Here is a 14079-nt window from a genome sequence, read left to right on the forward strand (position 1 = left end):
GAAATGTTGACGGTACATTTCCCTCCACAGATTCTGCCCGACCCACTGAGTTCCTCCGGCAGTTTGTTCTTCGGTCTGTATAACCCGTGTTAGTACGGGGAACGGGATTTTACACCATATTCCAGGTACAATCTCAACAAAGCACAAATTATTGTCACTTTGCCCGGACCATTGTCCCCGCTTGAAGGACAACAGTCTGCCGGTGTTTGCCCCCAATGTGGTGAATCCCTCTGCTCGACACCACCGTGTGCTCAGACATTTCCACAGATGAGCCCCTCCTGCCCCCACCGGGACAAACATCCTGTCCGCCCACTCTCTCAGTATCTTCATCCTTTCAATAAAATCCCTCCCCGGGGAACCGGCATCGAACCGAGCGGTCTTCTCCTACCTCTCAGCGATACATCAGACTCCGGCCGCAGGAGACGCTTCACAAACACCCCAACTGCCCTCGGAGGCAAATGGAAATAAATCAGAAAGCGGACATTTACTTTGAGGTTTTCTCCGCTCTGAGGAGGCTGTCGGCGCTTGAGCGGGAGATGGACTCAGCGGGGTAACGCCCACTCGGCTTGTCCGCCTCCGTGACTGGTTGTAACCAGTGATTGACATCGCTTCGCACCAATGGGAATAACGTAGCCCCTGAATCCTCTGTTGACAGCGGTGGGGGAGGGGCTAGTCATGTGATTATTAGCCCAGCTGTTAAACCGATAAAACTCGAGCACAGCAGCGCGTGGGTGACGTAAGACACCGCGCACGTGAGGGCAGATCCCGGTGTGGGGAGCCCATGCCTGACATCAGGCGCGTGGGGGAGGAGCTGTGTGACGTCACATGTGGGAGTGCGTTGCCAGCGGGGTCCACACACAGTGTATTAGTCAACAGAAAACCTCCCGTCCCTGTAGTCTTTGTCTCCTGGTAAACTCATCACCCTGACAGTGTGGACCATAGATACCCCTTCCTCTCAGATTCAGGGGATCATTCAGACAGCTGATCGCTGAGAGGAATTATATTTATTGGTCATTAAAGATCACCCAGATTCGTTTGGACGGATTTGATGTGGAGTTCGGGGTGTCACAGTGAAAGGGCCGGACGGTCAAACTCTTTCCGTTGTCCAAACATCCTTCCAGGTGAGGCGACACTGCACCTGTGAATCTTCCGGGGTCGCCTGTTGTGTCCGCTGCTCCCGATGCGGCCGCCTCCACACTGGTGACACCGGCTCCTCCGCAATTGTGCCGGGTAGTAGTGTTTATTTTTCGGGGGTGTTGATGTTATTGTTCCCTTTTGTACGGGAGGGGTGGGTTTTGAGGGTTGATGATCGGGATGCCGTTAGTCTTTATGCTGGGGTTGGTGTGGAAATTACATTTTTCTCTGTGAACGACATTTGTTTCGTGGCTCTCTGGAGAAGTAAAACATTCAGAGTTGTTTATGGATACCTGCTTTGCTAATAGATTAACCTTTGAACTATCCGCTCCGAGCGGGACTTCCCGGTGTCCAAACATGTTAATTCCCATTCCCATTCCCATTCCCGTTCCCGTTCCGACGTGTGAAACATCGCCTCCTCTTGTGCCAAGATGAGGCCACCCTCAGTGTCCAGGATCAGTCCCTATATTCTATCCGAGTATCCCCCCCCCCTCCACCCGCCAACCCGTTTGCGCTGCATGGACCTCCGGCCACCGGCGGCGAGGTGCAGACCTCCGCATCTGTTGTTGGCGGTTCTCCCATTCGGGCGGCGATAATTAGGGGCTGATCCCGGACTTAACCCCTCGTACGTCGCACCCAATTTGTGTATCTGCTCATTAATTGTGTGTGTGTGTGTGTGCACGTATGTATATATATGTATACGTGTGTGTGTATGTATAAAATAGGGCTTCTTATAATGTCAAGTAGTAAACCAAGATGAAAGAAATATATGAATTCCAGAGCTCCACAGAAATATAGTGATAGTTAAGACATTAACAAGATTATAGCCTATCACTACATTTCAGTGAATAACTGGTACAATAACACATATAATACTTAATTTAATAATATGACGAAGTATTACATGGTTGCACTCACTAATTATCATAAAATATAATTATCAAGCCGGTAAAGTAACGTTTTTGCTTAGAAGCCATAGGGTTGCTAGTGAGAAAATTTTACTTTTCTATCAGCGAGTTCACTGTCAATGCATCGGATGACAGTATTGATGGCCCGCTGGGGAAATTTACAAACGAATTCGAATATTGAAAGGACTGGATAGAGAGGTCGTGGAGAGCTATACTATCTGGTTATCAGATTATTATTATACAACTTAAATACAACTTAAATATACAATCGGTAGGCTTGTTCCCCAGCTTGCGATTCTAAATTGGAGAATGGAGCTTTATTCACAAAATTGTCACAGTCCACAGTGACTGTGCACGGATCCCAGCATTGGAACCCGCCACTGCAGCCCCACAGTGCACTATGTACTGATTGCAAAGCTACGAAATTGCATGTGAATAGCCTGCCCTCCCCCAACTCCACTCTTTCTGCGTCACCAGCAGACTGGGACATCTCACATCTCGCTGCCTCCGCCAGGACATTAAACTGTGAACAACTGTGGTCAGGGACTGCTCTCTGGGGTACTCCAAACGCTCACTCCTTCCAGTCTGAAAACGACCCACTCATCCAGACACACACTACCGGCAGTTTATCGATCTCCAACGAAAAAGCCTAATCACCTACTCCTGAGGTACAATACCATTGCTGACTCTTGAGTTTACCACCGTCAAATGCCGGGAGGGACATAATAATCAGAAAGTCTCTAGTCGCAGCCGCGTAAATAAAATGTGATCTCAGTACAATGTACACTAGAGAGGCCACTCAGTCTATCTGGTCCCTGCCCAGTTTTCTGTTCCATATCAGTATTTTAAAACTTATCTCTGAGTCTCCCTGTTGCAACTTGTCACCACTGTGGGAGAAGAGATTTCCCTTGAATTTCTTAGAATCAGAGAAATCTGCAGCAAATTACAGGCCCTTCGGCCCACAATGCTGTTCTGACCATGTAACCTACTCTAGAAAATGCCTAGAATGACCCTACCACAGAACCTCTATTTTCCTAAGCATGTACCTCTCTAAGATTCTCTTAAAAGACTCTATTGTACCCGTCTCTACCACCATCGCTGGCAGTGCAGTCCACTGACTTTTCACACGATCAAAACCTCTCATCATCTGATACACCTGCATGAATTTCCTGCATGATTTTCCCCAGGCTAATTAACACGATGAGCTCGCTGAGTATTTCCCCAGGGCTCTGGACTAAGATGGTTAAACTCCTTTTTCCCTGCTCTTTTCAAATTTTGTGTCATTTCCACTAATTTCAGAGGACTGTGCCTCAGACAACCGGGTTGTTGCAATGCGCCTCTAAAGCCTGACAGCAGAATGGCGAGTGAATTTTCGATGGAACAGAGTCAGAAACCAAAGATTTGCCAGCTCCAATCAGGGCGTTGGGGCTCCGGAAAGAGATGGGATCTGGAGGTTACGAGCAGGAGGAGGAAGAGGAACCAAACCAGCAAGATGTGGCTATGAATGAAAGATGAGAAACATTTGGAAACTGGTCAATTGAAAAACAAAATGGTTAATTTCTACAAAACATTGCGGGTAATCAGCAGATCAGGCAGCAAATGTGGAGAGGAATAAATGGGCAGCATTTAATCCGAGCCCCTTCAGCATGTCCAGACTGTGTACTCCTCTGCTTAGTTGCTGCCAGAACTGCAGTGCTCCTTCAGCATTTTGTGTGCGTGCGACTTTATATTTCCAGCAAATGCAGAATCTCTTTTGTTTCAGATCTGCATTTGTAAGAGGATTGCACTTTGGCATTAGATACACGAAGTGCCTGTTGATATTTAATGTATCGTTTATGGGAGCCGCTTTCTGCATTAAGAAAGCTGCTGAGTTTTCTACACACAAAAAAAAAACCTGTGATATGGACAAGGAACCTGTGCTTGCAGAAATGTTTAATAGCACCATGGTTACCCATAAAACCGCGTGAATAAAATTCCGCCGTCGTTCGAAGCAGCGATCAAATGCGCAGGCGCAGTGTTGCTGCCGTCTCCGATAACTACGCATGCGCGCAGTATACAAAATGTCGGGAGGAGCGGAGAGGTAAGGGCTTTTCTGACTCTAATTGAGTGACAATTGCTGTAAGAACCGGAGACTGTGGCCCGTAAACTCGGCACAGGCAGGTCTTTTTCCTCTCTCTCAGCCCCACGATCCGTACACGGGCCCCGGGGAGCTTCCGGCTGATCAGGGAACGGGAGCAGATAGATCTCACAGACGGAGCTGAGCTCCAGCTATCTGAATGCAAGGATTAGGAACTCGGAAAAAGTGAACAAAATCTTTCGATCAGCTGGAAAATCACCTTTGCTCTATCTCCAACCGCAGCAGGAGAAAATCTGCAGCTGCTGTAAATCCCAGCAACAGACACAAAATGCCGGCGGGACTCAGCATTAGTACTCTTTCCCATAGATGCTGCCCGGCCTGCTGAGTTCCTCCAGCATTTTGTGTGTGTTGCGTGCTCCGCCTGCTCTTGCTCTGGACTTTTCTACCCGTGAGAACATGTTCTGCCAATTCTCTTTGGGCACATAACGATATCAAACACCTTTGTCCTGGGCAACAAGTAGCTTTCACATCACAAATGTGCCAGACTCCAATGAGACAGACTGCTGCCCTTCCCTTCAAATTCATTGGCATTGTCGTCACCGAGTTCATCACTGTCCGTCATTTGAGGGAGGTTTCAGGGGAAATATTTATGTACAATACAGAAACTGGTGTTACCTGTGTGCATTGTGGTGATGCAAAAGTTGCTGGAGAATTTGCAAGTAGGAAGAAGAGTGATATTTGGAAGTCCAACTTTTTGAAGCACCATTCAGGAAGAAAATTGCATACAGTGATATGCAAAAGTTTGGGCAGCCTGCATGGTCTGTATTTAGTAACAACCCCTTTGGCAAGTATCACAGCTTCTAAAGGCTTTCTGCAGCCAGCTAAGAGTCCTTCAATTCTTGTTTGGGGATTTTTGCCCATTCTTCCTTGCAAAAGGCTTCCAGTTCTATGAGATTCTTGGGTCATTTTGCATGCACTGCTCTTTTGCGGTCTATCCAGAGATTTTCTTTGATGTTTAGGTCGGGGGACTGTGATGGCCATGGCAAGACCTTCAGCTTCCGCTTCCTGAGGTAGTCCATTGTGGATTTTGAGGTCTGTTTATGATCATTATCCTGTTGTAGAAGCCATCCTCTTTTCATCTTCAGCTTTTTTACAGATGGTGTGATGTTTGCTTCAAGAACTTGCTGGTATTGAATTGAATTAATTTTTCCCTCTACCAGTGAAGCGTTCCCGGTGCCACTGGCTGCAACACAAGCCCAAAGCATGGTCGACCCACCCCCATGGTTAACAGTTAGAGGGGTGTTCTTTTCATGATATTCTGCACCTTTTTTTTCTCCAAACATACCTCTGCTCATTGTGGCCAAAAAGTTCTTTTTTTATATTCATCAGTCCACAGGACTTGTTTCCAAAATGCATAAGGCTTGTTTAGATAACACACACAAAATGCTGGTGGAATGCAGCAGGCCAGCCAGCATCTATAGGGAAAAGCACTGTCGATGTTTCAGGCCGACACCCTTCATCGTTTCGCTTGTTTAGATGTTCTTTTGCAAACTTCTGACGCTGAATTTTGTGGCAAGGGCACAGGAAAGGTTTTCTTCTGATGACTCTTCCATGAAGGTCATATTTGTACAGGTGTCCCTGCACAATAGAACAGAGCACCACCACTTCAGAGTCTGCTGAATATTACTGAAGGTCTTTTGCACTCAAACAGGGGATTTGATTTCCCTTTCTAGCTATCCTACGAGCATTTCTCTTGGAAGGATTTCTTGGTCTTCTAGACCTCAACTTGACCTCCACTGTACCTGTTAACTGCCATTACTTAACTACATCATGAACTGAGGTAATGGCTACCTGAAAATGCTTTGCTATCTTCTTATAGTCTTCTCCTGCATCATGTATTTTAATTTTCAGAGTGCTAGGCAGGGGCTTAGAGGAGTCCGTGGCTGCTGATTGTTGGGACAAGTTTTGTGGAGTCGGTATTTATAAAGCTTTGAAATTTGCAACACCTGGCTTTTTCTGATGAAGATTGTGAACAATCCATAGCCCTAACAAGCTAATTAAGGTCTGAGACCTCGGTAAAAATTATCTGACAGCTCAAATCTCTTGGGGTTCCCAAACTTTTGCATGGTGCTCTTTTCCTTTTTTTCCACTCTGAAATTGTAAAAACAAAAATAATACACTAAGCTTGCTTAATATGTTGAAAAGAATGTTTCATCTTTAACTTTATGACTTATGGAGATCAGTTCATCTTCCACTCAGTTAACTATTCAGAATAACAGAAATTTTGACCGGGGTGCCCAAACTTTTGCGTGCCAATGTATATACGGTGTGCAAAAGCACTGGTGAGAAAATCCTTCAGTACTGCTACAGGCCTGTTGCATTGGCTGTGTGAGAGTGCGGATGAAGTCAGTGAAACCCAGAGGAGATCAAAGTGCTTATTGACAGTGACTTGATAGCTGACGAAATGAATACCTCTCTATATAAAATTCACTGTGCACGTGTTGTTCTCACTGGGCAAAAAATTGCACAGCACAAGGTTTTTGTGAACACTGGTGATTACAAATTGGAGGGGATACTGGTGGGAAGGTCCCTGATACCCTCACCTACAAGATGTGCATCCAGCTGCAGCTTGTAACCCTGCACTTTAAGAAGCTGGAACTTGAAATGGATGAATTCTGGATCAGCCGGGAGTGGGAGGGGCTGATAGAAATGACAGAAAGAGAGGTGTGTCTTATCGAGGTGCAGGACACAGGAAACTGATTGAGAGTCAGAAAGGGGAATGAGGTTAAACAGCCATCGTAGAATACTCCTGTGGCCATCCCCCACAACAACAGGTGGACCACTTTCGAAACTGTTGGGGGAGGGATTATCTGGCAGAGGTAAGTCAAAGGTGTGATAGGGGATTCAATAGTTAGGGGAACAGAACTAGAATGGGACTAATCTCCTAGTGGTAAAGCTTGCAAGTGCTAGTGGGGGATTTAAAGTTGCAGGCAGGGAGGGAGCCAGAATGACAGAACAGATAATGGAGGGGGTGAATCGTATTGAATTGACTTTAATACTTATATCCTTCATATACATGAGCCGTAGAAATATTTACATTATGTCTGTCTAAATGTGCAATGTGCAATTTATAGTAATTTATAATTAACAGTATGTACAACAGGACAGTCAACATAACAGAGAAATACATTTGTATCTGCATGAATTAATAAGTCTGATGACTTGGTGGAAGAAGCTGTCCCAGAGCCTGTTGGTTCTGGCTTTTATGCTGCGGTCCCATTTCCCAGATGGTAGCAGCTGGAGCAGTTGGTGGTTGGGCTGACTGGGATCCCCAATGACCCTTCAGGTCCTCTTTACAGCCCTGAATAGTGGGAAGTTCACATCTACAGATGTGCTGGGCTGTCCGCACCACTATTTGCAGAGTCGTGCAATTGAGGGAAGTACAGTCCCCATACCAGGCAGTGACACAGCCAGTCACAATGCTCTCAGTTGTGACCCTGTAGAAAGTTCTTAGGATTTAGGTCCCCAATTCAAACTTTTCAATGTTCTGAGGTGAAAGAAGCACTGTTGTGTTTTTTTTCACCACACAACCAGTATGGATGGACCATGTATTATGATATTGTAGCCATTGCTGGGACTTGGTTCCAGCCAACAGTCTGAGGGATATGGAGGAACAAATCTTTCTCCAGTGATCACAGACCATGCCAAGAAACAAAGCTTGATATATTAAGAGATTTTAATTTTCCATCTATTGACTGAGACTCCCATACCATAAAAAGACTGTTGGGGTAGAGTTTGTCAAATGTGCCCTTAATCGGGACGTAGAATTCCCAATGTAGAAGTTGCATGTGCAAGTACTTGTGCAATAAGCTATTAGGAAATGATCCGGGGCTGTTGACAGAAATTAGTGATCATAATGCCTTGAAATTCAAAGTAAATATGGAAAAAGCGAGGTCTGGACCACGGGTTGAGATTCTAAATTGGAGAGAGGTCAATTTTGATGGCGTCAGAAAAGATCTGCCAAGTGTGGATTGGGACAGGCTGTTTTCTGGCAAATTATGATAATTTTCTAATTTATAATTTTACTAATTCGATAATTTATGATAAATACCATAATTAGTTGGTGAGTGGGAGTTCTTCAGAAGTGAAATTTTGATGATGTAGAGTTTGTAGGTGCCTGCAAAAGTAAAAGTTGAAAGATAACTGGTGCAGGGAACCTTGGTTTTCAAGAGATATCGAGGCCCTGGGTATTTTGTTCCTCTCAATGCTTCAGACTGTTGGGTGCTGCAATATCATAATTCCACACCGTGAGCTCATCCGACAATTTTTTCAGTTGTCTTCTCTTGGTTTCTAAAAGCTTCCCAATAGTTTCTGCTCTTTTGTTTGCCCTCTCTTTGGCTTTTATATTGGCTTTGGCTTCTCATTTCAGCCACGGTTGTGTCCTCCTGCCTTTCCAATGCTTCCAGTTCTTTGGGATATATCTACCATGCACCTCCTGAGTTGCTCCCAGAAACTCCAGCCATTGCTGCTCCGTCGTCACTCCTACCAGATTCCCCTTCCAGTCAGGTTTGGCCAGCTTCTCTGTCACAGAAACATGGAGAAGCTCAGAACAGAAACATGCCCTCTCTGTACAATCAGAATGGTAATCTATACGGGAGACAAAATAGATGGGGGAGGCTTTAAATAGTAGTTTAGCATCTGTATTTGCTCAGGAGATGGACACAGGTGAGGCAAGGCAGCATCAACTTCATGGACCCTGTACACATTACAGAGGTGGAGGGGTTTGCTGTCTTGAGGCAAATTAGTGTGGCTCAATCCCCAGGGCCTGACAAGTTGTTCACAGGGACCCTGCGGAAGACAAGTGCAGAAGTTATCGGGGCCCAAGCACAAATATTTAAATCATCCTTAGCGACAGGTGAGGTACTGCAGGATTGGAGGACAGCCGATGTTGTTCCGCTGTTTGAGAGGGGCTCTAAGGAGAAACGAGAAAATGTTACATTTGTGAGCTTGAGATCAGTAGTGGGAAATTTATGAGAACATGTGCAGGAACCGGATTTATAAGTATTTGGATAGGTGTGCACTGATTAAGGATAGACAGCATGGCTTTGTGAATGGTAGGTCATGTCTAGCCAGTCTTATAGAGTCTCTCGAGGAAGTTATCAGGAAAGTGAAGACAAGGCAGTGGATGTTGTCTACATGGACGTTAGCAAGGCACTTGACAAAGTCTCAGATGGGAGTTTAGTCAAGAAGGTTCAGTCATTCAGCATTCAAGATGAGACAGTAAATCGGATGAGACACTGTCTTTGGGAGAAGCCAGAGTGTGATAGCAGTTGGTTGCCTCTCTGACCGGAGGCCTGTGACTATTGGTGAGCCACAGGGATCAGTGCTGGATCTGTTGTTGTTTGTCATCTGTATCAGTAATCTGGATAATAAGATGGTTAGGGATCAGCAAATTTTTGGATGAAACCGAGTCTGGGGATTCAGCGGACTGTGAGAAGACTATCATGGCTTGCAGTGCGAACTGGACCAGGTGGAAATATGGCTTGAGAAATGGAAAATGGAATTCAATGCAGACAAGTGCGAGCTGTTGCATGTTGGTAGGACCTACCAGGGTGGGTCTTACACAGTGACTGATCGGACATGGAGGAGTGTTGTTGAGGAATGGGATCTGGGAATACAGGTCTATATTTCACTAAAACTGGTGACACAGTTCGATAGGGACGGAAAGAAGGATTTTGGCACATAGTCCTTCATAAACCAAAGTACTGAATGGTATGTTATGTTGACTTTGTACAAGACATTGGTGAGGCCTAATTTGGAGTATTGAGTGCAGTTTTAGTCAGCAACCTACAGTAAAGATGTCAAGACTTTGAAAGAGTTCAGAGAAAGTTCACAAGGATGTTGTCAGGTCTGGAGGACTTGGGTTATAAGGAGAGATTGAAAAGGCCAGGACATTATTCCTTGGAATGTAAAAGATTGAGGGGAGATTTGATGGAGTTATACGACAATTTAGAGGTTTATGGATAGGATAAAAGCAAGCTGGCTTTTACCACTGAGATGGGGTGAGACTACAACCAGAGGCCATGGGTTAAGGGTGAAAGGTGAAATGTTAAGGGCCACATGAGGGGAAAATTCTGCCGGGTGAGTTTCCAAAGAGATCACCAGCTCGTAACCCAGCACGGATGGAAAGCGTGCAGGGGAGCCGGCTGGATTCGAACTCAGGACCTTTCGTCCCGAAGTCTGGCACTGATGCCACTATGCCACCAGCCAGGTCAGGAGATATTTTTTATGGCATTGAAACTGTGGCATTTTAAATTAACATGACATAAAGGAAAACCCCAGCTGCACATCAACAAAGGCTATTTGTGTGAGAGGGTTTAGTTACCGTGAGGCCAGACACCCTTTCAGCTCAGTGGGAAGAGGGACTAATTCAAATGGACAGAGTCAAACAGAGCCAAGTCACAGATTGGAGATGGCATAAGTGCCCCATTCTTATAGACCATCAGAGAGTTCGAGGGTCGTTCCAGATACCAGCACTGTGCCCAGTTAGAAGGTGATTTTGCTCTCCAACTTTCGTTGAGCTTCACTGTAACAGTGTGATGTCGGATCACACCTTGTCAACTCAAGTGATCTCAAATGTTGTCCTTCACCCACTGATGGATTTTTAAATCTTTTTACAGATTAATATCGCCAAGGAATTTGTCTATGGGAATTGAAAATCAACACACCAGTTGTGCTGTCTCTGACTAGATATTTAAGGAGCAAGAGATTCAATCAGCCATCCTTCCTGCTCAGACAGTGGGGAGGGATTCACTCGGTCATCTGACCAACTGGCACATCCGTCATTTTACACAGGGGAGAGGCCGTTCATCTGCTCAGTCTGTGGGAAGGGATTCAGTCGGTCATCCCACCTGTGGGCACACCAGTCAGTTCGCGCTGGGCAGAGGCTGGTCATCTGCTGAATTTGTGGGGAAGCATTCACTCGGTCATCTGATCTAATGGCTCACCAGCGAGTTCTCACTGAGGAGCGGCCGTTCACCTGCTCGGACTGTGGGAAGGGATTCACTCGGACATTTCACCTACTGAGACACCAGTCAGTTCACAATCAGGAGAGGCAATTCACCTGCTCAGACTGTGGGAAGAGATTCACTCAGTCATCTCACCTCCTGGTACACCAACGTGTTCACACAGGAGAGAGGCCATTCACCTGCTCAGACTGTGAGAAGGGATTCACTCGATCATCTCACCTACTGGTTCACCAACGTGTTCACACTAGAGAGAGGCCATTCACCTGCCCAGACTGTGGGAAGGGATTCAGTCAGTTATCTGTACTGAAGGTACATCAGCGAGTTCACACTGGAGAGAGGCCATTCAACTGCTCAGACTGTGGGAAGGGATTTACTCAATCATTTCACCTACTGAGACACCAGTCAGTTCACACTGGGAAGAAGCCATTCACCTGCTCGGATTGTGGGAAGAGATTTACTCAGTTATACAACCTACAGAGTCACCAGCGAGTTCACACTGGGGAGAAGCCATTCACCTGCTCAGACTGTGGGAAAAGATTCACTTCGTCATCTCAACTGAAGGTACATCAGCGAGTTCATACTGGGGAGAGGCCGTTCACCTGCTCAGACTGTGGGAAGGGATTCACTCGGTCATCTGAACTGAAGGTACATTGGCGAGTTCACACTGGGGTGTGGCTGTTCACCTGCTCAGAATGTGAGAAGGGATTCACTCAGTCATCCAACCTACAGAGTCACCAACACGTTCACACTGGGGAGAGGCCATTCACCTGCTCAGACTGTGGCAAGGGATTCAGTAGTTCATCCACCCTACAGAGACATCTGCGAGTTCAAACTGGGGAGAAGCCATTCACCTGCTCGAAGTGTGGGAAGGGATTCACACAATTATCTGATCTACAAAATCACCAGCGAGTTCACACTGGGGAGAGGCCGTTCACCTGCTCAGTCTTTGGGAAGAGATTCTCTCGGCCACCTCCACCAAATGTGCATCATTGTCAAGTCAAACTTGAGTTTCAGGAAGGTATTAAGGAAGAGCAAGACTGCACTGGCAGAGAGGACGGAACCTACTGCCTGAGGGCGGTTTCTGCCCAGAACATTTGGGCGGACCCCGCAGCGTCACAGTGGCAGTCCAAGAGCAGCATAACATCGGCAGCCAGGAGTAGCGTCACAACCCGCGGTAAGATGCCGAACTTTAAATAATTGTTGAGACTGTTTCAGGGAAAGGAGCACTGCTGTCACTGCGTTTGGGTTAACTCCGCCATCGGGTCATCGCACGCAGGCACTTCTTGAAAACGATGCGAGGCTTAAGAAGAGCTTGTGAACCTTCGAGAGAGTTCACCCAGTTTGGAACCATAACGGTCCAGTAGAGAAACGGAGGTGCAGGTCCAAAATCGTCTCCGAAGTCCAACAGGCAGCCAGTTTTTCACCTAATCCTAATGTTACTACCACTGCCTTATGACTATCCTTGACTAGACTAATGACTGACTTACCGCTGATTATTTATGACTACTGACTAATAATTACCAACTGCCACACTTGCGAAAATAAAAATAAAAAAGGAAAAAGAAAGGAAAAGGTCATTGAGTGGAATCCGGTTAAAACCTTCGGGTAGGCGTATTCAGTCCCTTTCAAGTGGGGAAGCTGCACATGGGAGCAAGAACTCCGACTTGACAGTGAAAAACTGGTTGACAGTGAAAATACTGCTTGACAGCACTGTTTGACCAGGAAACAGAAATCTGGGAGCTTTGAACTGGACCAGCAAGAGCAATAACCTGGAGTCCTGAAAAAGGAAGGAAATCAAGTTCAGATAAAACAACATCAAAGCATCACTAAAAAGTTGTACTCTCACCTGTGAACAGCCAGCAGATGGAATCAAACATGGCTGATCAAACTATTGGGAAATCAGTTGAGCAGCTCAAGCTAGAGAGAATGACATCAAAAAGATTGTTTTCTTGTCTGGCCAGCAGCATTACCAGGACCTATGAAGACATGTCTGAAGAGGAGCTCAGAGTGAGTTTCAATAAACTCACAATAGAAGCCGAGAAAGTCATGGAAGCCAATGATGATGCGGAGGCCGGACTCACCGCAGAACGGGAGGCAGTGCTGAACACAGAGAAAGTAGCTGTGTTAACTGAACAGCAAAAAGCCGACCTGGCAAAGACGGCAAATGAGTGTGAGTTGAAACTGAAGGAAATCAGAAGGTTGATCCGGGAGACTCTTTGGACCAACTTTGGAAATGTTGAGTTGCTCACCGTACTACAAGCAGCAGAGGATGAATGTGAAGACGTCACTGCTGTACAACCCGATGGCCACCAGGAGGCGTATGGCTTCATGCTTAACCACCTGCAATGACTGGTAAAGACAGCGAAGGAGGTGGGAACGATGGAACCGGCCAGGGGATCGGAAGCACCTTCAGAGTCGCCTAAAGGGGCTCGAACTCCACGTCCCCAAGCTGGTTTCCAAGAAGGCCCACTTCATACAGGCAAGGAGAAAGGAGGATGCTGAAAGACTAACACTGACGGCATTGGGCTTTTCCTCCAATTTTCCCACGCCAGCCATCAGACTGAAACCGACGGCCCTTCCCAAGTTTACTGGCAGCAGACGTGATTTTCACAGGTGGAGAAAGGACTGGGAAGCACTCCAGAGGCAGCGAGAGCTGACCGGTTCAACAGAGGTGAAAAAGGTTCAACTGCTGGACAGTCTTGACGACAAAGTCAGAAGAGACCTTCGCCTCAAAACTTATAAAACTGCAGATGTCATCTTCTGTGTTCTAGAAAACCGCTATGGAAATGGAGTGTGGAAATCGGAAGTGGGATAGTATTGGCGCAGCATGCGAGCCAAAATGCGGGGGTTGTGGCTGCGGAAACTGCCAGCTGGGCGGTAAAGGAATGACTCTTGCTGAAGAGAGGGAACTTGTATACAAATTCATATTCAA

General features: G+C 46.3%; 1 protein-coding gene across 1 annotated transcript; it reads left to right on the forward strand.

The window, feature by feature from the left end:
* Positions 1-4099: 4099 nt before the first annotated feature.
* LOC132388168 (zinc finger protein 239-like) lies at positions 4100-12893 on the forward strand. The gene is made up of 3 exons (XM_059960519.1): positions 4100-4122; positions 10800-12084; positions 12856-12893. Exons 2-3 carry the CDS (start codon positions 11118-11120, stop codon positions 12891-12893), a joined length of 1005 nt encoding a protein of 334 aa, XP_059816502.1. The 5' UTR covers positions 4100-4122; positions 10800-11117.
* The last annotated feature ends 1186 nt before the right edge of the window (positions 12894-14079 follow it).

The sequence above is a fragment of the Hypanus sabinus genome, unplaced genomic scaffold, assembly GCF_030144855.1.
Source record: "Hypanus sabinus isolate sHypSab1 unplaced genomic scaffold, sHypSab1.hap1 scaffold_275, whole genome shotgun sequence".
In the NCBI taxonomy this organism is placed as follows: domain Eukaryota; kingdom Metazoa; phylum Chordata; class Chondrichthyes; order Myliobatiformes; family Dasyatidae; genus Hypanus; species Hypanus sabinus.

What these genes read in the sequence shown, in the direction of transcription:
- LOC132388168 (XM_059960519.1), top strand. Translation starts at nt 11,118, where the DNA reads ATGGCTCACCAGCGAGTTCTCACTGAGGAGCGGCCGTTCACCTGCTCG. An exon ending in TGGGGAGAGGCCGTTCACCT is followed by an intron (nt 12,085 to 12,855) that starts GCTCAGTCTTTG and finishes ACTGCTTGACAG; the next exon opens with CACTGTTTGACCAGGAAACA.